Raw genomic sequence first — 24,618 nt, 5'->3', positions numbered from 1 at the left:
ACTGAAATATTTGGAATGGATGTCTGAAAGATTTAGGTATTGATGATTCCATCCAGTAGTTAACTGTGAGCTAAAAATGAAATACAATAAAGTAAAAATAAAAATTGCATTTGCATTTAGGCAACTTAGCTTTAGTTATATGTTACGTTTTTCAAATCACATCTTAGAAAAGAGTTCTGTTACTCCTAGGTTTACCACAGAAGTGTACACGAAGTGCTAACCTGCTATTTTACTAATTAAAACTTCATTATAAAAATACTAAACACCTTGTCCCACAAAAGGGGGATTATACACAGAACATAAGCAGTCTATTTTTAATGAATAAAATATACTCCGATAGAAATTGAATTTGTGTATGTTAAAAATGTTTTAAGAAGAAAAAATGTCTAAGGAGAAATTATTAAGGGTAGGATGCTGTCTTAATTGCAAGGTGTGGGATGTGGGTGACTGTGCGTGGATGTGGATGTGGGTAAGAGAGACAACACAGAGAGTAAAAGTCTTTCTTGCCATTGTATAATAATCTATTCAGTGATCTGTAGCATCCCTGGATCACCAACTTAAAGCTCAAAAGAAAACTTGCATAGTGCTTTTTCAGTTCAGCTCCTTTCACACTACACAATTATAGCTCTGTGATTCCACTTTTAGCAGCTATGGTTTCATCTTACGGAATCATGGGATTTTCAGTTTAGGGAGAGATATTTTGAATTCTCAGACAAGAACCACAGACCGTACTACAAATTCCATTATTCCACAAGATGTTGCCACGACAATGAAAGCCCAATAAAGCACTATAAATGTAATAGCATAGATGGGCAGATGGAAAGGTTACGAAAGATGGCTTTATATGTGACAGAGAGTCAGGGGCGGTTCACCCATAAGGCAATTTAGGTGGTTGCCTTGATTGGGGGGGTGCAGTTGAAACAGGCTCCCGCCAGGTGAAGAGGCTGGAGAGCGCAAGCACCACCGCTTCCAGCGAGGTCTCTTGGAAACTAGGCAAGTGGGGTTTATATATATGTGGAACGTCAGTCCTTGAGGCAGGTGTGAATGTTGTAAGTGGCCACCTTGATTAGCATTGAATGGTTTTGCAACTTCAAAGCCTGCCTGCTTCCTGTCTGGGGGAATCCATTGTTGGGAGGTATTAGCTGGCCCTGATTGTTTCCTGTCTGGAATTCCTCTATTTTTTGAGTGGTGTTCTTTATTTACTGTCTTGATTTTAGAGTTTTTTTAATACCAGGGGCCAGATTCCCTTTCGGTGGCCTTTTAATTGTGGATTATCTGCCTTGATATTCTGGATTATATGGATGTGTGGAAGGACCCTCAGGGTTCTTCCACACAGCCATATAACCCAGAATATCAAAGCAGAATAACCCGTAATATCTGCTTTGAACTGGGTTATCTGAGTCCACAGTGCCCTATATCCCAGTTCAATGTTTGGTGCTAAATTCGCAAATATAGTAATTCCTACATAACATTGCCGTGTACTGAACTGCTTTTTCTGTCGATTTGTTGTAAAACATGATGTTTTGCTGCTTAATTTGTAAAATCATAATGTAATTTGATGTTTAATAGGCTTTTCCTTAATCCCTCCTTATTATCCAACATTTTCACTTATCCAACGTTTTTATTTGTCAGTGATTGGTTTGGGGGGAGGCGCCAAAATTCTGTTCTCCTACACTTGAAAATTACCAAGGCCTGGCCCTACAGAGAGTAAAAGTGTTCCACAAGCCAAGAGAAATTCAAAAGGAAACCAAGCAACTTTTAGACAACGCTTTGAGCTATTTGGATAGATAAAAAAGCAAAAGAATAAGGGCTAGGAGGGCTATATCTCTACAACACAGCCCTCCTAAGCTTTATTATTTTGCTTGTCTTTTTCACTTCTGCTGTTCTTCCTTCCTCTATGAATAATACTAGAACTCAGGTTATCTGTCCTCTTATTAAAATGGACAGTAGACACGTAGTATCCATTAGAGTTTGGTTCCAGGATGAAAATCCATAGATGCTCAAGTCCCATTATATAGTATGAAGTAGTAAAATAGTGCCCATTATATAAAATGGCAAATTTTAATATTTTTTGAAGGGGATTTTAATATTTTTTTAAAGCCGTGGATGGTTGAATCCATGGATACAGAATCCATGGATACAGAGGGCCACCTGTAGCTCTATTGAATATATTCATCCAAGCATATTCAGAGGAGGTGAATCGGGTGGAGAACGTTTCGTCCTTTAGACCAGGCACAGGCAAACTTCGGTTCTCCAGGTGTTTTGGACTTCAACTCCTACAAGTGTGGGAGTTGAAGTCCAAAATACCTAGAGGACTGAAGTTTGCCCATGGCTGCTTTAGACCTTTGGATTAGAACTCACACAATGATTCACCATAGACCATGCTAAGTTGGGCTAATGAGAATTGTAGGTTAAATAGCTGGAAGGTCAATGGCCCCCGCCTATGGGGGAAAAGGACAAGGAAGTGTTTGGAGTGAGAAACAGCACTGCACACAAGACAGTGATTTTTAAAAAGCACAAATCCAACTTGATCTAGAATTTGCAGATTGAGACATTCAAATTTAACTATTTGAGATTGAGACATTCAAAGTTAACAAAGTTAATGTCAGGAAAGAATACTTCTGGAACATGGCCACACAGCCCGAAAGACATACAACAACCCTATTTATTTATTTATTTTGTGTCAAAAGCATTGCATAATAAATAAGTTTAAAGTGATAAAATAAAGGAATCACAAGCAGCTAAATAATTTTAGACCAAAAGCGGGCAACAGCATCCGCATTGTCCATAGCTTTCAACAACTCCTCCTCTGTACATGAGGCAGGACATTCTGGACAAGCATACATATGCGGAGTTGTTTGTTCTGCTCCACAGTCACATAAGGTGGAGGATTCCTCCAGGTAGTCCCATCTTGCCAGGTTGAGTCTGTTTAGGTACTTCCAAGTTGCACATTCTTGGATTGCCCCTGGAGGCAGACCCTCATGGGGGGGGGGGGGGAGCATCCAGTTGAAATTGCCTGGTTTAGCTGCCCAGAGGGATACTCTTGCTGTTGCTGGAGGAACATTAAGAGGACTGGTGGTTCTCATGAAGCTTTTCCTTGATTTGAGTCTACTGGGAGGAGGCTGATAGTCATGCAGTGGATGACTTTCACAATGTTCGATCTTATTTCTCTCACAGTTAGCAGCAACTTCCCGTCACACATCAGGAGGGGCAATGCTAGCTAACTTGTAGAGTTTATCAACCGGTGTAGGTTTAAGGCATCCTGTGATTATTCTGCATGTTTTGTTCAGTGCTATGTCCACCTGCTTCGCATGGACAGACTTGTGCCAGACAGGACAGGCATACTCAGCAGTTGAGTAAGACAATGCCAGGGTTGATGTACTTATTAATTGTGGGTCTGCACTCCATGCACTGCCAGTAAGTTTCCGCAGGATGTTATTGCGTGTAGCTACTTTGTGCTTGGTGTTCATGCCGTGTTTCCTATATGTTAGTGTTCAGTCTAAGGTGACACCAAGGTATTTAGGATGGAAACAGTGTTCGAGCTCTTAGCCTTCCCAAATAACTTTCAGTTTCCTGTTGGCTTCACGGTTACGTAGATGGAAAGCCCACACTTGTGTCTTGGCAGGGTTAGGCTTCAGGTGGTTATCTTTGTAGTAGCTGGAGAGATCTTTCAAGGCATTCATGAGCTGGTTTTCAACTGTTTCAAAATCTTTTGCTTGTGTTGTTAGACCACGGTCATCAGCATATATAGAGCTCTTTGTGAGTGATGGTTGTGGCTGATCGTTTGTGAAGATGTTAAACAAGGTGGGTGCAAGAAGGCTTCCTTGGGGTAAACCATTCTTTTGCCTCCTCCATCTACTTTTCCTGCCCTGAAACTCCACATAGAAGCTGCGGTTTTCCAGGAGGGTCTGGATAGTTTGTGAAAAGTCAGAGTCCCGGGTAATATGGTAGACTTTATGCAGCATTTTTCTATGTTGCGCCATGTCATAGGCTGCCGTAAGGTCCACAAAAACTGTTCCTGTAATGCAGCCTTTCTCATAGCCTTCCTCGATATGCTCAGTCAGATGAAGAATTTGACCTGTACAGTTTTCCCCTGGTCGGAAACCTGCTTGTTGTGCAATAACCTTGGGTTCGATAACAGGTCCTAATTGATTTAATAGCTTCCTCTCATATCTATATATATAAAAATGTAATGTTTGTTTTACTATGGAGTAAACAACAAAACCACTGAACCAAATCACACCAAATTTGGCCACAAAAGACATAGTCATCCAAAGTATGTCTTTCAATAATAAAAAACCTAGAAAAATAGTCCAAATTACAGAGGATGAGGAAGAGCCTTTATCACCCTAACTGCCAGTTAGAAAGGTAGGCTGTGCTGCCTTTAGCGCCCCCCCCCCCCCCGCTGCCTTTAGGCCCTGCCCCCTTCGTATCCTAGCAACTCCCTCAGACAAAATGGCACCCAGGGCACAGACAGAGTGCACTAAGGCCTGATCCACACTGCCTATAAAATACATATTATCTGATTTGAACTGGATTATATGGCAGTGTAGACTAAAGGTCCTTCCACACAGCTATATTACCCATTTATAATCTTATATTATCTGTTTGAACTGGATTATCTTGAGTCCATACTGCCATATAATCCACTTCAGTGTGGATTTTATACAGCTGGGTAGAAGGGGCCTCATATAATCCACTTCTAAGCAGATAATATAAGATTATAAATATAATATGAAATAATTACTGTGGTAGAATAATGCAGAACAATATAATCTCTAAAACCAGGACAGTAAATAAAGAGCAACACTCTGAAAGCAGGGAAATTGGGAATTCCAGAAAGGAAACAATCAGGGCCAGCTAACACTTCCCAACAAAGTATTCTCCCAGGCAGGAAGTAGCCAGGCTTTGAAGCTGCAAGGCCATTAAATGCTAATCAAGGTGCCTAATTGCAGCATTCATACTTGCCACACCGAGACTATTAATTGCTATTCAAGCTGGCCAACCAAGGATTCCACAAGGTAGAAAGCAGCCAGGCTTGCAAGCAGCAAGGCTATTTAGTGCTTTTCAACCTGGTCAATCAAGATTTCCCCTAAGTGAAAAATCCCCAGGCTTTGAAGCCACAAGGCTACTCCGTCCCATTCAACCTGGCCTAGCAAGGATGTGCTATGTAGAAAGCAGCCAGGCTTTTAAGATGCAAATTCAATCTGGCCAAACAATGATTCCCCTACAAAGGAAGTAGCCAGGCTTCAAAGTGGCTCTTTGATTGAGGGTGCTACTCCAACTACTCCAGAAAACAGCCAAGCTTTGAGGCTGCAAGGCTATTCACTGCCATTCCACCTGGCCAACAAATGATTCCCATAAGCCACAGCAACATGTTGGCTGGGCAAAGCTAGTCTAAATCTAATCTAATCTGATATATCTAATCAAAATCTAAATCTAAATCTAATGTAAATCTAAATCCATTATAAAAGCGAAAACCCGTATGTGTGTATGTGGCACGCATGTCTGCTCACACAGACAGCCTCCGGCCTCCACAAACAGGCTATAGTTCCCAGGGTTAAGAATCTAGCAAGTCACTCTTTTCCACTGACATTGCATTTACAGCGAGCGCCATGAACATCCACCCCAGCCCCTGCCAATGTCCTTCCCAAACACTACAGCCCATCACCCAAGGAATGCTTTCGTTTGGGGACCATTTCATCCTAGATTTTGCTTTTTCTTCCACCACAGGCAGGCATCCCAGAGTTCTCCATTGCTGTGGAATTTGCATGGCCCCGCCCACTGCCCTTTCCTTTCCAATCTCTCTGCATAACAAACAGAGCAGAACTGAGCTGCAACTAAACTTACTGGAGGAGTTTAGGGATTGACTCCATATGGTGGAAATAGTAGTTCACCCTGCATCAAGTCAGAGCACTGTCACTCCTACTGGGGAATATAGAGAAGTTGTAGTTCACCTATACCCAATGCTATTAACCCAAATAATGATGGCTCTCGGCCAAACTTGCCATGCAGACCCAATATGCCCAGATTTGACTACTGTTGGGTTTGGATGGGAACTGGACTGGAAGTTGAGGAGTAGTAGGTACTGGGATTTATAGTTCACCTGCAATGAATGAGCATCACACTTGGCATACAGAGCCCCCATAACCAATACAACATATTGGACAAGTTTGAGAAAAGAAGAGTTATAGTTCACCTGCAGCCAGATAAACACTGACCCCCACCGACAATGCACTAGGACCACACTTCACACAGAGAAGCCTCATGACTTACTGAACATACTGCAGGTATGTGTGGGAAGGGGCCTTGATTTTGGGAGTTGTAGTTCACCTCCATCCAAAGACCACTGAGCCCAGCCAGTGACGAATATAGACCAAACTTGGCACACAGACTGAATATTGCCTGCTGTGGATACTGATAGATATTTCGGGGCAATTGCCCCAGGAATCTGGAAGTTGCAGTAGTTCACCCCCATCCAGAGAGTACTGCACCACATCTGGTACACACGCCCAAAATGGCCAACTTATAATACTGGCAGGGTTTGGGGAGGATTCAGCCACGATTCTGGGAATTATAGTTCACCCACTCCAAGCAGAATTAAAAGACAAATAATACCATTCTCAAATGACCCGGGCATCGCCGGGTCCCCAAGCTAGTACTTTATATAGATGACATAAGAGAGAGATTGATCAGTAATTCCTGGCACTGGAGGCATCTTTATCAGGTTTTAAAAGCATTGCTTTTAAAGTTAACTATAATAGAAATAGAAGTGATAGTTAAAAGAGAGGTGGGTTTGTTAGATTTGGCATGATAAGAATAAGTAACATAACCTACTGGAAAATACCAAGGGTGATAAATATTGAATGAATTAGTTTAGGAAATGACTCTTTCCAAAACAAAATTATCCAACATTTCAAAGAGATTTGATCAGTTCTTGAAGAAATGTAACAGTTACTTAGCACTTTGCCTTTGAAGTTTTTCTATAATGTTCATTTATAATAAAGAATATTATTTTAATAAAGAATCTACTCATTAGTTTGCATCTCCTTTCAACTAATTCTTTTTAAAAAAAGATCCTGCTATATTTAACAAGGTGTCACTGTACACAGTAGCAGTTTACTACATTTTTTCTCAAGTATACAACCACAACTTTCATAAATCACTGTTTTCCACAACTATAATTTCTTCCCACATCAACTGAGAACAAAAATAGTTGTTCCCACATGGTTTCTACCAGACAGCCCACAGTCTTTTTATTTACCTTTGGGCCGTCCAGCTAACTCACCACAGGAAAGCTCGAAGTGCTGCATCTACACTCGAAAAACATAATCTTTGCTTAGAGTTTTCTTCCTTCCTGAAAATATGACAGTGCGCTGTTGCAGTTGGGAAATTTATATCATGCGAAAAAACTGCTTGAAATCCATAGATAATTCAATCTTCATCAGAATTGTAGTATTTTTGGTATGGTAATCAAATGTGTCTATGGACTGGACTATGTTTTATGCTGGGAGAGCTGAAACTGGTTTTCTGACTGTGACATCTTGTTTTTCTTTAATCCAACTGTAGGGAGAAGGCACATCATCCATGAATCAAATGACTCATTTGCTCCATATCCCCTCCAGTAGCTCCTTCCACACTTCTTTAAAAAAAATCAGCCAATTAAGGAAGTTTTATTCTAATGTTACAAGAAACAGTCTACTCCTTGCCCTATTCAAACATGACAAGGTTACAAACTTTTCTAATACATGTAACACTCTAGCTTCCAGCAACTGTTAATATCTGGGAAACAGATTATGTGTCTTTTTAGTCACCTCCTGTTCATGCTTCCCCCAGTTCTTCCTTAGCTTCAAATATTTCAACCCCTTATGCCACAAATAATGGCATCCTACAGGCTCACTCTGAATTTTACTGCTCCTTGGAGCTCACCTAGGATCACGGGGTTGAAGAGCTATTTGACAAATGCTGTTGGACTTTGCCAGATATGAGGACCAGGCATGTAGCCGGGGGTGGGGGGTGGGGGGAACTTGAGGGGTTTCAGCCCCCCCCCCTCTCAAATTCTCAGGTTGGTCTGCGAGAAAGTCTTACATTTATTATTTAAACTGTTATGTTTATTCATATCATGATCTGATCACCATGCTCAATATATCCCATATGCATGGGGGTACTGGGATAATGATACAAAGGGATTGCTAGGGTAGACCCTCTCCCGCTCAGACTCAGCCCCCCCCCTCCCGAAACAAAATCCCAGCCCCTCCCAAAATAAAATCCTGGCTATGGGCCTGATAAGGACTAGCCAATTTGGGTGAAACAATGTCTCAATGGGGCATAATAAATTGCAGATGCAAAGCTCCTACCTTGAGGCTTCTCTCATCCAACATTATGACTGACCTTCCCCTTCCTGTTTGGATGCTCCTCTCCCAGCTTTCTGAAAACTTCTACCTAGTCCCACTCCGCAATTCCCTGCTCTCTGACCCCCTCCCCCTTCTCTTTCCTAAATGTGCCCTCTTCTGAGCTGCACACTCCCTCTGGCTCTGCTCAGCATCTCTCATCCATCTCACCATCTCTCAGCCCTATCTCCCCGAGTCCCCTCAGGGAAATAGGGCAGGTTATAAATGAAGTTATTATTATTATTCATTATTATCATTTCCCTACTTTATAGCTCAACCTCTTGATGACACTTGTCATTCCAGTCTCTGTTAGTTTGTCCTTTAGTAGATCAAGTCAGAGCAATGGAACATGCTCAGTCATGGCCCCAACAAGGCTCCCAAGCCCTCACAGATTTTTCCAAGGCTATCCAATAATAATAATGATGATGATAACAACAACAACAACAACAACAACAACAACAACAACAACAACAACAACAACTTTACTTTATACCTTGCCATCATCTCTCTGAGAGAACTCAGGGCGGCTTACATGCGGGACCAAGCACAGAGTATACAACAAAATTTACCAGCTAAAAAACAGTTAAAAACACAGTAACATATAACAGTCTAATTAAAACAGCAAAGAATAAAAACAAGTGTATCAAACCAACCTCAACAGCCAGTAACCACTAACCAGGAATATGTGGGCATGATCAGACTAGAGAGGACTGGGCAAGGACTTGTGCAAAAAGCAGACTATAAGGCCAGGACTGGGGGAAAAGTGCTGATAACCTTATCCATAAGCTAGTGCTGCGTATGACATTTATGGTATGTCATATGTTGGGGGTTTAATGCAAGAGTGTTTTTTAAACAAAAAAGACTACTACAGTGACTACATTTTTAACACAAATACATACAATCTTACACAAGAAGCATACATCTCTCCCGTGACACCATCAGATGCTTCCAAGTGGCCTCCCATTTTTGCTGCGATTAGAAAAGGTGTGACAACATATCTATTAAGTTGGTTTTTTCTGTTATAGTTTTGCTCTTGGTTTTAACAATCCTCAGTTTTATGTTACACAAGTTGGTTCTGTTTTCCATCACGTTGTTTGGATACATAGATACCATACATAAATATACAAGCATGGGGAGGCAATAAAGAAGGATGCGTGTCTGACAGTGGAAGTGATTATACATATTAAGGTGCTGCTTCACCCAAGAATGCCAACCAAACAATTAAGCTGATTTATTAAATTTATACTATGCATTTATCCCAGAATGAAATTCAAGGCGGCTTACAATCATTTTAAAAGATACCATTAAAACCATTATTTTACAAAGCCTAAAAAGGAATTAAACATGCTAAGTGTTTGAGGTATAATCAAGATAAAGAGGTGATAAAAAGTATTATAAAGTAGTATAAAAAAAGTATTTTTGGAAAACTAGGGTTGTCTGGACAAGCAAATAAAAACTGTACTCACATGGAAAGGAGGAGAACAATGGAAAACATGGATACAGAAGTAGCCTTCAGCACTGAATGCACCCATTGCACTCGGCTATTAGTTATCAACAGTTGAGTTATGTTTTTATGATGTTTTATGTTTTTATGTCTTAAATACCACAATGTATTTGGTACCCATGGGGAGATGGGGCGGGATATAAGAATAAAGTTGTTGTTGTTGTTGTTGTTGTTGTTGTTGTTGTTGTTGTTGTTGTTGTTGTAGAATATTTCTAAACAGCAGTGACAGAAAGCCTCCCTTATGCACTAAGAAGAGGGCTTCTACTGAATGAATTGCTGGGCATTTTCTGACTACAGCATAAATGCCAGTGTTTGTGTCCCCAACTAACAAATGGAGTAACACTACCAGCAACTTTTAATTATGTGATTTGTGCATCTCTATGTTCATAAATTTTTTTTTTTTAAAGCGTGGGACATTTTTGACCCTAGAAAGAAAACTATTCCAATACTTTGCTGACACATTTAGGTATCTAGTTATTTTAAATTGTTGAAAAAAGTACATGGCAAGTGACTGAAACCTGGGGAATTCTTTACGCCAATTCAGGCTATAAAGCTGAAGAATATCTACATTTGTAGGTCTTAATACATCTGCTTTGATAGCCCAGGTATTATGCACATGCACTGTGAAAAAAATGCATGGCATGCATATGGTAATTTAAAACTTTTTTCTTCTTCTGAAGATATCCACTGCTTTATATAGGCTAAGATGCTAATGCAACAAAATCATTTGAGGTGCAAGAAAACATACCCTTCCTTTATTATTGTTTGTGAAAGCAAGTTCAGACAAATAAAGTGATTTTATAAACACTAACAGATGCAGACATATTTTTGCTTTACATCAAGATTCTTGCTTTCTGTGCTATTCTGAAAGAACACCACTGAATTAAACCTAAATGTCCTACTAACTTTTTACACATATAGAGACTCTCATTTCCATCTGATTCCTCCAAAAAAGAGTGATTTTAATATGTTCAGCTCTGCTGCCAAATAGCTTTTGCACATGAACAATTACATCTAATTTTAACCAAATTGCTTCCTGTGAGAAGTGGACATCATTAAGAAACATTCTCCATTTCCTTTTAGAAAGAAGTCTTGAAGACAGAACATAAAGGTCTTTGTGATATTTTCCGATAAAATCATTAGGCTCACAGTACTTACTTCAAAGGGAATGTTGGAAATCACCTAAGTCTCAGTGGAGCATATAAAACAGCATGCCGTGCTTCAAACTACATTAATTTATTAGGTCATGTAATTATTTAAGTATGACATATTTTTTTCAAAAAGTAGCCTAAATTGTGGTGAAGAAGGCTAAAGGCCTTTGTACCAATATTTAGTTATTACAGTCAATATTTTGAAAAAATATCAATTGTGAAAAGTGTTATATTCATTATTAATAATGTAATCATTATCATTAATTGAATAGCATTGACCTAAATCCAGATGTTAGTCTCAACTAAGCTAGATGCATTATAGCTTGATAACTACACACAAAGGTTCCCATTCATTAAATGGGTCTTCTTTATGTGGGAATAAATTCAATTTAGACCATTTTTATTTTTAAATAACCAGTGGTTTAACATATATATCTATATTGTAAGTATAGAACATATACGGAGATTCACCTGTACAAAAAAGGATTACCTGAGGATTACCTGGGAAGGAATCCCACTGGAACATTGCAGCACACCAAAATACTTGGGAGTTATCCTGGACCGTGCTCTGACCTACAAGAAGCACTGCTTAACTTTTGCTATCAAGCAAAAAGTAGGTGCTAGAAATAATATCATACGAAAGCTGACTGGCACAACCTGGGGATCACAACCAGACACAGTGAAGACATCTGCCCTTGTGCTTTGCTAAATGTGCCCACTGTGGAACACATCTTATCACGTTAAAACAGTGGATGTGGCTCTTAATGAGACATGCCGCATTATCACAGGATGTCTACGGCCCACACCACTGGAGAAATTATACTGTTTAGCTGGTATTGCACCACCTGACATCCACTAGGAAGTGGTAGCCAACAATGAAAGGACCAAGGCATTGACATCTCTAGCCCATTCCCTGTTCAGATATCAACCAGCATGCCAATGCCTTAAATCAAGAAATAGTTTTCTAAGATCTACAGAGATACTTGCAGGAACACCTCAGCAAGCGAGAGTCCAAAAGTAGCAGGCTAAAACCCAGAACCTCAACCAATGGCTGATACCAAATGAGAGACTCCCTCCTGGGCACACAGGAGACTGGGCGACTTGAAAGGTGCTGAACAGACTGCGCTCTGGAACCACGAGATGTAGAACCAACCTTAATAAATGGAGTCACAAAGTGGAGTCCACGACATGCGAGTGTGGAGAAGAGCAAACCGCAGACCACCTATTACAATGCAGCCTGAGCCCTGCCATATTCACAATGGAGGACCTTCTTATAGCAACACCAGTAGCACCCCAATGGCCAGCTACTGGTCAAAGAACATTTAGTATAATGTCAAGTTTTTAAACTTTGCTTGTGTTTTAAATACATTACAACTGTACCCTCGGTTCACTTCTGACATGATAAATAAATAAACCCCCTGCAATAATAACATCTAATCCACAATTATTATTTAACTAATTCATGTTTATATAGAAACTTCCTATAAGGGCTGATAATGCATCTGATCTGAATGAGAAATTAGACTTTAGTTCCTCTCTCCCTTTATTATCCTGCAAGGCATTAGCTTCCATTTCTGTTCATACCAGTTGTGTCTCAGTATCACCAGCAAATCATTGGTTGAAAGGCAGAGCCGACTCAGTTCATTTTCTAGTACTCTATAAAGCAAATTCCATCTAATTAACTTCATTTACTCATACCACATTTGATTTGGATGGCCAGTGGTTAAAGGAAGAATGGACTGAGAGTGTGTCTTAAATACTGACAAGTTGTTGGAATAAAACATAAACACAACATTCTTGATAATGGTTATTACCAAGTCTAGGCCCAGAAAAGGGTACAGATCCAGAAATGGAATAACCCATCTGTGGAAAATCCAGGCAGGGTTATAAATACATATTTCTCTTTTATTGTACTGTTTCTAAACTTTAAAAGCAAGAGTTCTGAATTTGTTTTGAACTACAAGAGAAAGCTCTGAATTCTGCTTCCACATCTAGGGTTGTCACTGAGGCATGTTTTGTTTATTAGTTTTTGTAGGGTAACCTACAAAATTAGGGTAACCAAATATTTTGCAATGGTGCTCACTGGTCTCCTCTTCTGTTTCATTTGAATTTTTAGGTCTCGATTCATATGTCTCTTACATTATGCATTGTTTGGTCCTAACTTGCAAAGATCTGTACTGTTATTTTAACGTGTTCTTTTTCCAACAGTCAAGTGATTTTTCTCATGCAAATGTATATATCCTTCTGAACTTTGTGCCGATTTGAAATGTGCAACTAAAGCAACCATATAAAAGATATAAATGAAAGCAAATGTACTTAGTACTAGCAGCAAGGGGAAGTTAAATTATATGTGCATACATCTATTGTGGGTTTTCAGAAAGAATCATCCAAATACAACAAAAGGCCACCTGCTATCAGAGTCAGTAGATTTTACCCAAATATTCCAGGGCTGGCCTTGGCATCAACAAATAGTACAAGCTATATTACTTCTTTGTAACAATTTTTTAAGTTGGGTTTTTCTCTGGCACAGAATTGTAACTAATCCATAATGTTTAATTGTGATACACTCCATTAACTAAACATTTAGATTTCATTAGATGTTAATAAAATACCTTACCTCTGTCTGAAGTATGGCAGCTCTCTGTTCTTTGGCAGTAAGCGACTCTTTAAGCACTTCAATGTGTTGCTTGCAATCTGAATTCTGATTGCTAAGGGTTTCAAGCTTTGTTTGTAAGGCAAGAAGTTCTGACTCTTTCTTTGAAAATTCCTGCTTCAACTGGTCAATCTGCAATTTAAAAAAAAACAATTCAACAATTTATGTACCTTCCGAAATACAGAGTCATAAAAACAAAAGAGAAACCAACAAATCAACACAAATTTATATAAGTTCACATATTATTAGCATAAATAACATCTGTTACTTGATAAACCTATCAATGATATTTTATAATGAATTCACAGTTTTATCTTAAAATCAAAACATTCAACAGTCATAGGTTCCAACACTTTAGGTCCCTTTACATGCATTAATCAGATGATGAGAGTCTAACATTGAAAAGGCAGAAAGGAAAGCTAGTGGCTCCAAATGAGAGGGCCAAATAGGTATAGAGATCTACTTGCATGTGCACCTATATCAGACATCTATGTTCAACAGGGAATTATAAACCAAAGGTTGTCTGTCGTATTGTGTGGCTCCCTTCTTACATTTACAATGTGACATGGGTTGTGATCCTTTTAAATATAACAGTTGTGTTGTAAAAGCAGAGTTCATATAACAGTGTGGCTGTGACACTTAAAAGAGCAACATCTATGTCAATCTTGGCCACAATCCAAGAGATTGGAATTGAGGAATTTAAATGGTGGAGGGCAGGCCCATAGCCAGGATTTTGTTTCGGGAGGGGCTGGGATTTTGGTTTGGGGGGGGGGGGGGCTGAATCTGAGCGGGAGAGGGTCTATCCTAGCAAACTTTTTGTATCATTATCCCAATACCCCCATGCATATGGGATATATTGAGCATGGTGATCAGATCATAATATGAATAAACATAACAGTTTAAATAATAAATCTAAGGCCTTCTCGCAGACCACCCTGAGAATTTCAGGGGGGCTGAAGCCCCTCAAGCCCCCCCCCCAGCCACATGCCTGGTGGAGGGAGACAGCGTAAAATGTGTAAAATGTGACCACAATACTAAAATAATCAATGCTAACCATTCAATGCAGTTTCAAACCTGCACTGGAGAAAGTGGTTTCACTATGCAGATCGTCATACAGGGTGTTTGAAAAAGAACTCCCTATTCACCATTTAATTTAAATGGTGAATAGGGACTTCTTTTTCAAACACCCTGTGTAGAAAATCCTGGAGTTTGAGGCCTGGATGGTGATGCCACAAAGCACATAACAGTGATGCACATTAAGGGCTTTCTTTTGCACGCTTCTGTGGGAGATTGTTATCTGGCCATCACAGACTCAGTATTTAGATAATACACATGACTCTCATGATACTCTAATTCTTTAGAGCTTATTTAAGAATTCATCTTTTTTGTAATGAATTATGAGCAATGGAGAGTGAGATGGGTCTTACCACTGTATGAATCCACTCTACAAATTAGAAAGCGATATGTGATCTGGACAACTGCATTTACTCAACTTATACAATCCCCCCTGTCCCAACAGGGATAGGAAAAATAGATACTGTGTATGCCAAGATCATATGTGACTTCCTACTGTTGACTAACCTAGTCTAGTCTTAAAGAATGAATTCCAAAAATCCCACCAGCTGTTTGTGTTTTTTAAAGAACTGAATTGAACATTGTTGATTTGGGACAAGGGCACATCCATTTTCCCACAAATTAAATTGTATAGATTCAGACTGGCACATTACAGTAGCCAAAATTTTGAGTTCTCACTGGTAATACTAGTGCCCTAGTATTACATTTTGTTCATAACAACAAAGATTGTCATCTTTAAGACATTTATTACAGCTGTCAAAAATCCTTATTTGCGTTACAAAAATTACAGTGCACTTGACCTGACATTCTCCACAGGTTTTTCTAAGAATTGTAAGCACACGCACACACACACACACAAAACTGAGGAATGTGAAGTTGTGAAACTCTTGTATGTAAGGGGATGCTGAAGACATTTTCTCCATTAGTGGGATTCAGTTTATCCCAAAGCTACAGACTGAAGGAATATTTAAACCTGGAAAAGTATCCAACAAATTCTGAGTTTGATCACAAGTTTATAATACCTAACCCACATGTTCCAGATTAGGAAGGTACAATATTTATCAGCTGCAATACTACAGAGTCATATGTTATAGGAAAAATATTTCTTACAGATCCTGCACTGTTTTATTTCAGCTCAACATATGAAATGGATTCTTTTAAAATCATATTCAAAACACATCTTACATGATTATAAATATGCTTGCACATTTGGGATATTTATAGTACATAGCGTTTTCACTTTTTGTCATGAGAGCTGTCTCTTCATTGAATAATATACTAGACATTTTTCTTATGTTTACATATAATTTTCATTATATGTAAGACTCCAAATTAGCTACAGCACCACTAAGTTTTAAAAAAAGCTCCATATACAGATTCATAGGACCTCATCAGATGGAAAAAAACTGCCTTTTTTACAACACTTGGGCCTTTCCTTCAGACACTGAACCCCCCGACTCCCATCATATGATGTATATCTACTTTCAGCAGGGCTCCATGCCTGAAAAGAGGTCCAAGTGTCACTGGAGGCAGCGCCAGCAACACAGGAGGCTTGCCATGTTGCATAGAAAACAATGAGAGAAGCTGGGTGGCAACACTTCCCTCTGTGTGATAAGGTGAGGGGCAATGCAGGTGATGGGTTCCCCATGCTACATCCCAGGCCCTGCCGGATTTACCACGATCCGTGGCGAATCCCCTCACTATCACCTGGATCAGGGACCTCGATGTGATGAGGTCCTTAGTCTAAACTGGGAATCAAGTAAAAAAGGTATATATGAAAAACAAGTGAAAGTATATATGATTTGGATACATAAAAATAGGGATGCTGCTATCAGAAACAAAGTAAGAAATACACATGAAATTATAATATTCAATTTACTCAAAAACATATCACCTTTCATTTTTATTTAACAAATGCCAAGTATTTATCATGAAACTGTCAGAGCATTGTAAGTAATTACAACTACAGAGCCAAAAATAAACTTTTTTTAAAAAAAACACAGTGAGATTAATTTCATGCAGTTGTAATGGAGAGACATTTTTAACCAATTGTAACTCGGCAAGATTTGTTTTATGAGTCTCATATGGTTACCAGACAAACGTACTGCCAAATATCTTCTTAAAGTTTTCAGTGATAAAACCTAGCTCTATAAACAATCAGTCAAAAAACATGTTTTCATTTTCACTGCAGATATGCTATGTACTATGCTCATTAAAAAGCATCTCTAACAAATGGCAGAAAATTGTACCAGGCACATACAGAAGAGAAAGTATCTAAGGCAAATTAGAACAGTTAGAATTTCTCCAGTTAATTATCTAATGATTGCAAAAAAATAAAGGGCCAGGACTTAAAATAAATAAAACTGATTGCATTGTGGTACAATACATGTCATGGTCAAGACTCAAGATTCTGAGGAAGAAGACAACCATCCAGCTCAATGTACAAATTGGAGGAATCACCTGAGATTGATATAAAAAAAATGCACTGCCAAGACAGCTGGTACAAACAGAGGAAGAGGTGCAACCCCCAGGCAGAACAACTGTGTTCAATGATGTTTTTTGCCAAGCAAAAGAAAAACCTCTTTGAATAAGGCAGCTGACTCAGCCAATTTAAGAAAAAACTCTGCTCTGTTGGAAACAACTGTCTGATCTCCCGCTCTAAAATGGCGTACCTACGTTTCTGCTTCAAATTCCGGAAAACCTGATCTTTGGACTGACTGATAAACCCATTTGGCTCTTGGATTGGTTTTTGACTTCTCTCCTGTGGAATCCTTTTTGAAAGCAAACTCTTTCAGGTGAATCTGTTTCAAGAGACATCTTTTAATTTACTGGTCTTGTCTTAGCTGGTGTTATCTGCAAAAGCCTGGAGTTAAATTGCTTCCTCCCCAGAAACCCCACACATGTACTAAAACCTGATCAGGACAATAATGAAAATCCTATTACTCCCTTTTTCCAATTCACTACTTATTTATTTCATATTTGCAGATGTTTCTTTCTCCATTTATAGATTGAATATTGTATGTCTTAAAGACCAAAGGCATCTACTTCCTAGCATTCCCACTAATCAGGTATCACATCCCATACAGACAGCAGAATGAAGGCAGAAAGAGCTACCCTCATTCCATAAGAATTTGTATCAAAATTGTTTACACAATACAAGCAGGACGTCAAACCAGAAGAAAGGAAGTGTTTTCTGTTTTATTTCTTCCATGGCAAATTTTTTTTACCTTTTTTCATAAGACCCATCAAACAATTACGGGAATGAAAGAAATTCATTCATGGAAAGAAATGTGTTAGTAGAATCAAGCCATGATTTGATACAACACTCTAATTTGTATGAAGCACTGTATTATAGCTTATATTCTTGAAACTAATTTGGGTATATACATGTACATGATAACTTCGCTTGTAGCCTCCCCCTTCTCACTGTGGTCCATTGCACCTCTGTACCATTGCATATCTATGTTCAGAGTTTCTCTGGAATTGCTTATAGTAAAGTATAGGAACTGTTACAGGAAAGGGAAATTTCTAAAGCTAAAGGGATGTTCAACCAGTAGTGCAATAACAATGATTAACATGTTTACACAACATGAGATATGGTTTCAAGTTCTTTACTTAAAAACAAAGCAATTCTTTAAACTAAATCACAAGTTTAGATTAATTATTTGCAAAAATGAAACCTAAGAGTAGACCTAAAAATAATTGGGCAATGATACAGAATTCATACTTGGATGATAGCTAGGGATACGAATAATAACTACAAATATTGTCACCATCAATGAAAATGTTGAGATACTTAACCAAACATGTTGAGACACTAGACCAAAAACTCACAGGAGAGTGAAAAGACTAGAAGTCTTGTATTTTTCTTTCATTTTCATTGTACAAAAACATTACCTAACGTGCAAAAACCATGTTTTGTATAACATCTATTTTGGACGAAATGCAATGTTTCTGCATTTAAAAAGACTTACATAAAGCAATGCTTGGGAAGAGGGGTTTTTTTTTTCTTTAAAAGCTACAAAATGAAATAAGAACAAAAAAAATCCTCACTATTTTTGCCTAGATGGAAGAAAACTGAAAAAAAAACATTATTTCACACAAGAATGAAAAACAATGAAGAGTTAGGCTGGAATCCTATTAGTATACTATCTTAGGGGTTACACTTTGTTTCTGGTATTGTTTTTTCTATGTTTCTTTTCAAATTATGCAGAAAAATTGAAACAGCTTAAATGCTCATATTTTCAGTATTGACACAGCTACATCATAATCAAGGTGGATATGTGTAGAGAATCCCCATATGAAGAAAAGCAATAGAAAAAGTACATAGCAAAAAATCAATGAATTCCTACATGAAAAGAAATAAAAAACTAAGTCTTAAAACTCAATAAAAGGCCATTAAAATGTGGGTATGATTCAAAAACACATAGGAATATCAAGGTTATGAGACTTTCACACTTCTTACTTTCCAAAAATTCTAGAAAATTCTTGTTATAACCAAACTAAATTAAATGTTCATTTATCTTAAACTTTTCTGTACAAACAGGCAGTAATCAGATAATAGTAAGGCAGGGAAATGAAGACTAAGAGGCTTTGCTAATTTTGCATTCCTATTTCAGCAGCTCATGTTTAAGTGATTTGTGCTGGGTTATAATACATCAAAAGAGAACTGAGCATCTAATTTCTAGTTTTTTAAATCTTTATTACCCATTCATTTCCAGTATTGCCATATTTCTGCAGAAGTCTAACATTTTTGATTGCCTAGACCTGATTTACCTTCATCAAAGAATGGTGCCTTGAAAACTCTTCTCCACTGCCTTCTCTAATTTTAAAAAGTCTACCATGAAAGGCCAGTGCAGTAACATATGTGGGCTTGCTATTGGCCTCTGAGTCATCCTTTAAAAAGAAGGTCTTGATGAGATGTAGGCTTCTAGAGAAATAAGGAACATTTCCCAATCTGCCTTTAACTGATATACATTACATTTCCCCCCTTTTTGAAATACACAAAACTCTAACCTTCACAAGAGCATTATAACACCTAGAGTTGTTGACCATGAAAGGAGCCTTGTTCTACTGTTTGCCATCAATCAGGACTTACATTTATCAGAGTTCCTTATCAGGAACCCCAGGTTGGACAGATGGGGTATAATAAGATCTCTTTGTTGACAGTCATACAAATATATTTTCCACCTTTAAAGTTTCTGTGACGAATGGCAGAAGTAGTATCCTTTGCTGCAAAACTCAACTGTCAGAGAAAGGACAGGCCGATGACAGAGGTTATGCAGACTTTCATCAGAATGTGACATGACTATCAAAGGGTTGATCAGATGGCTGTCATAGAACAATTCTATATGCAACTATCTTTCTCTCAATAACCACATTATAATAGCTGAGGCATCTATTACACTTTCCTCTCAAAATCCTTCCAACTGCCTCTACAACATACTGAATTTCAAGTCTATCAATATATATGACTTTCTGTGAGGAGTATAACTTTGAGAAGAATTACTTTGTGGAGAAAGAAAACAAAATAATTTTTAGGTTTACCCATTAGGTTGTGTCCTGAACCCGGCTGGCTTCCCTTCCTTCAGCTGTGCATGTGCTGCACTCAGCTTTCCCCACAATCTTCCTGGATCGCTCTTTTGTTTTGCAAATGCTTGCAAGGAAGGCGCTCTTCTAAGGTTTTGCAAGAAGCACACCTTTCCTGTCCCAAAAAACCTTCCTTGCAAGCATTTGCAAAACAGAAGAGCAATCCAGGAAGATCGTGGGGAAAGTTGAGCGCGGCACATGTGCAGCTAAAGGAAGGGAAGCCAGCCGGGTTCAGGACACAAGCCAGGCGGGAATGTTGGGGGGGGGGAGGGCTTTCCAAACACTTTTATCGCTATGATAACTGCCTAGATTTCAATGGGGACTATGGTGAGAACTGGTATTTGGGTCTGGCTTTCAACTGAATATGGTAAATGTTTTCTTCTATACTTTGTTTATTTTTAATTCCAAAACGTAATGAACTTTCTGGATAACCTATATATATATATATATATATATATATATATATATATATATAATATTAATAGTCTCATTCTGGGAAGAGAAAAGGTTGCATTTCAAATCTATGTTTATTTCCTTTTAAATTTTGCTCTATATTTGTGTGTATGTGACATAAGCCCCAGTCCTGAGCGAATTCCCTCCCCTCCTGGTTAGAAGCAGGCTAAGCCCGATCGGAAGAAATCCACTCCTAGATTATATTATCCCAGATTATCTGGCAGTGTGGACATATAATCCAGTTCAAAGCAGATAATCTGGGATCAGAGCTTGGTATAGAGTGCTGAAGATCTACACTGCCTTATATCCCAGGATCTGATTACAGATTATCTGATTTAAACTGGATTATATGAGCACCCACTGCATATAATCTGGGATAAAGGAGGAAGGAAGGAGGAGGAGGGGGAAAGGAGAAGTTGTTTCCCTTGGCTTCCCTTTCTCTCTCCCTCTTTTGCACAAAAGTTCTCCAAAGCTTTGCAAACCTCCTCCGAAAAGAGGAGGAGGAAGAAGAGGAGAAGGGGAAGAATGATAATATATATCCCCACTGCATATAATCTGAACTTTGTCTTTGCACAAGGGACATGGTGCTATAGCACATATGGTTTCCTGGGACACTGTCCACCAATTTAACAACGTTTCAGCCACAAAAACAAAGTTTCTGTAGAAGAACAATGACTTTCAAAGTAAAGAGAACCCAATGAAACTGGAAATAAGACTTTCAAACCAGGAACTGATTCCTGCAATTATTAAAAATGGTTTTATTATAAAAGATATGAAAATTTGCCAAAAATCAGAGGATAAGGGAAACATTCTGAATTTTTGTGAACTAGCAGTGTTAACTGTGTTCTACCACTGTACCAAGTTTGAAGAGGATAGCTAAAAAATGAGGGCGGGAGAGTCCTGTAAAGTTCCCCCCCTTGCTGTTTTTGGCCACTGCGCATGCACATCCGCCATTAATGAATTAATTTTGAATACTCTGAATATTCTTAAGTTCTGAAACCTTTTTGGGCCAAATTTCGGAAGTTGTTTCAGAAACAAAGCGCCAGCGCCCCCTACTTTTGAAGCGAGTTTAGAAACATTTTTTTCATGGATCGCTCAAGCCTACTATTTAATATGGTTTTTCAAGGGAATGTTCTCTCCCTACAAAACATTATCCGTAGTAGTTTAACATGGCAACAAAAAAATTGCATCTGGACGTAGTCCTAGAATATAGCACCCAGATAAATTAGAATGAACAGGTATGTACAATTCACATACTTCACCAGAAATATTTCTGTTACTATCTTCTTCAGATCAAGAGTCAAGGAAAAAACATAACAGAGATGAAAAGGCTTTCATTTTACCTTATTTTTCATGAACTTCGAATGACTCTTGTAAACTTCTATTTGTTTTATTTCCTCTTCTCTGTCTTCTGTATTCAGAACTCCATTCGTCTTCAACATCTGTATTTCATCTTCAAGGTCTCTGATATTACGCTCCAGTGAAGCTATTTTTGTGTCCTATGGTGTTTTAGAAAAAGTGTTGGTATGCAATTAATATACAAATAGTTGAAGTGAAACGCACAGACAAAAACAGCTATAGAAGAGCAACAAATCAAATAAGCACTATTGGTATAAGGAGCAATAGCTGTTTCTGGTCTAATCTGCATTGGAATGAGTCCGATAATCATAGAAGTTCAAACTCATTGTGATCAAACTCTCCCCTTGATTCCAAAGACAATTAGTTTTTTAAATAACTCACCACTATGGAGAAAAGCATGCCATGTATACACTCATGTATAAGTCAGTCTCATGTATTAGTCAAGTACAGGTGTGGGGGTCAAAATTATGGATTTTGATGTGACCCATGGATAAGTAAAGGTCATTCTGCAGAGGGAAAGGGGCCAACTGCATTTCAAGGGGCCAGTCACTCCTGGCCATTGCCGCATTTTTCCATTTATTCATTTAAAAAATTCCAAAGTGGCATTATGGTGGAGAAAGTAGAGAGAGTTAGTGCTTCTTCTGGGTTCTTCTGGGACAAGCTACATTTTTGTTTTTCTGCTCTACTCAGAGAAGGAGATGGTTCCTTTATTTGATAAAAGTTAAGGTACAATACTTATATTATGGATAAATTCACCCAAGTTTTGGGGGGCAATTTATTTGAGTAAAATTTCTTGAATTATACATTAGTATATACAATATTATCAGTAAGGCTAGGCATAAGTTTATTTTACTTTGTTATTATGTCTACTAGCCCTTCCAAAATACCTTTTCTACCATTACAGTGATTTCTGGAAAAGCCACCATGTATTTAATTACTATATTCTAAGCAAAACTAAATTAACCATTAGATAATACCACCATGGAGTATACCAAGTCAAATGGAAGAGAGTGCTGCATTGCATTTACTGGTGTCAAAGGGGTTAGTATCACCCAATACAGTAACTCATGGTGTTACACCCACAGGAGGGCATGTTATTCAGAGTCATAGCTACTATAGACAAAATCTGCTGGCAATGACTGAGAGCAGATGGAAGAGGTGCCTTCCTGGGATGGTAAGAGAGATAGTGAAAAATCCCAAAGGCTTCAGACCTTGTCCACACACTTTGCCCTCAACCGAGCAGGTGGCATGGGGGCAAAGGAAGGAAGATGTTATGCTGAAGGAGAACACAGTGGCATTGGAGATGGAAGAGGGAACATGGCCAACTTCGAGGGACACCGACAACCTACATGTGGAGGAGGAATAGAAAGGCTTGCCTGGCTGGACATGGTCCAGTGATATTTTGATAAAAACAATACATTTCTGCTGAAACATTGCACAAAAAGTTTATAAACAGTAATTCTTGTGTCACTCCTCTCTGTTGATGTCACCTAGTATGATCTGCAACCCCTACCCCCCCCACACACCACTACTGAAGCCATTTTTTATTTCACTTATTGTATTTAGAAATCTTATGGTATCCAAGATTTATTTTGGAAATCATCTTGAAAATATTTTATTCTATTTATTCAGTTGAAAATATTTGAGTTGGAATGTCTGTGAACAAGACAAATCTATCTTTATTAGATAAAGGATATTATTAGTGGGTCCATATCTAACTAGAGGACTAGTAATGGGGCAAAATGATAGGTGCAAGACATATGAAAAGTTGCAAAATGGTCATAGGTTGTGGGAAAGAGAAAAGAAGAAAACACATTCTGTTGGTAACAATAGGTTTGGAAACCCTCTTTACAAGCCATGAAAGTGCCTTGTTAATTTAAATATATTAAATATATATATTTCATGGATCTTTTCAAATCCGGCTTTCTAGCTATCTAGCTACTGCTGAAGGTTGTTCAGATTATTCTATTTCATATGCTTCAGCTATTGTTATTTTTGTATAAAGGCAGTACTTGAATAATAAACATAAAACCACTACGTGCAATCAAGATATATGCAGCCAAGTTCTTTAAAAAATTATTGAGGTATGGTATATTATCTAGAATTTTTAAAAGGTTTGTTAATTGTCCAGAAAGTTACAGAGCTACTCTGAATAATTTATCTTCTGCATTTTCCCAGAACAAGAAAAGATAAGTCCAATATTGTAATAACATAACATAATTGCATACCTAGATGGACAGGTAGACATACACACACCTTCCATTGAGATATTCTGTTCATTATACTTTATTTTACACTGGACTTGATCTCAAATGGTGTGAATAGAAACCTGCCAACACAAGAAGTCTTTCACGTAATTTCTTCTCCCTTTCAGCTTCCTCAAAGGCCTCACTGTGAGATGACAGGACCATCCTTTTCAACATTAGCTATGGCAATAAGCAATGA

General features: G+C 38.3%; 1 protein-coding gene across 18 annotated transcripts in view; it reads right to left on the bottom strand.

Annotated features, from left to right (window-relative positions):
• Positions 1–24,618, bottom strand: part of erc2 (ELKS/RAB6-interacting/CAST family member 2) — a 698,491-nt gene that overhangs the window by 491,759 nt on the left and 182,114 nt on the right. For all 18 annotated transcript variants that reach the window (XM_062969888.1, XM_062969890.1, XM_062969892.1 and 15 more), the window contains 2 exons: positions 22,158–22,313; positions 13,663–13,830 (listed from right to left, as the gene is read on the bottom strand). In XM_062969888.1, the coding sequence (XP_062825958.1) occupies positions 13,663–13,830; positions 22,158–22,313 (324 nt within the window). The remainder of the gene's footprint in view (positions 1–13,662; positions 13,831–22,157; positions 22,314–24,618) is intronic.

This window comes from Anolis carolinensis, chromosome 2 (genome assembly GCF_035594765.1).
Source record: "Anolis carolinensis isolate JA03-04 chromosome 2, rAnoCar3.1.pri, whole genome shotgun sequence".
Classification (NCBI taxonomy): domain Eukaryota; kingdom Metazoa; phylum Chordata; class Lepidosauria; order Squamata; family Dactyloidae; genus Anolis; species Anolis carolinensis.
The sequence above is the reverse complement of the archived record's forward strand: the minus strand, read 5'-3'. Positions and strand labels throughout refer to the sequence as shown.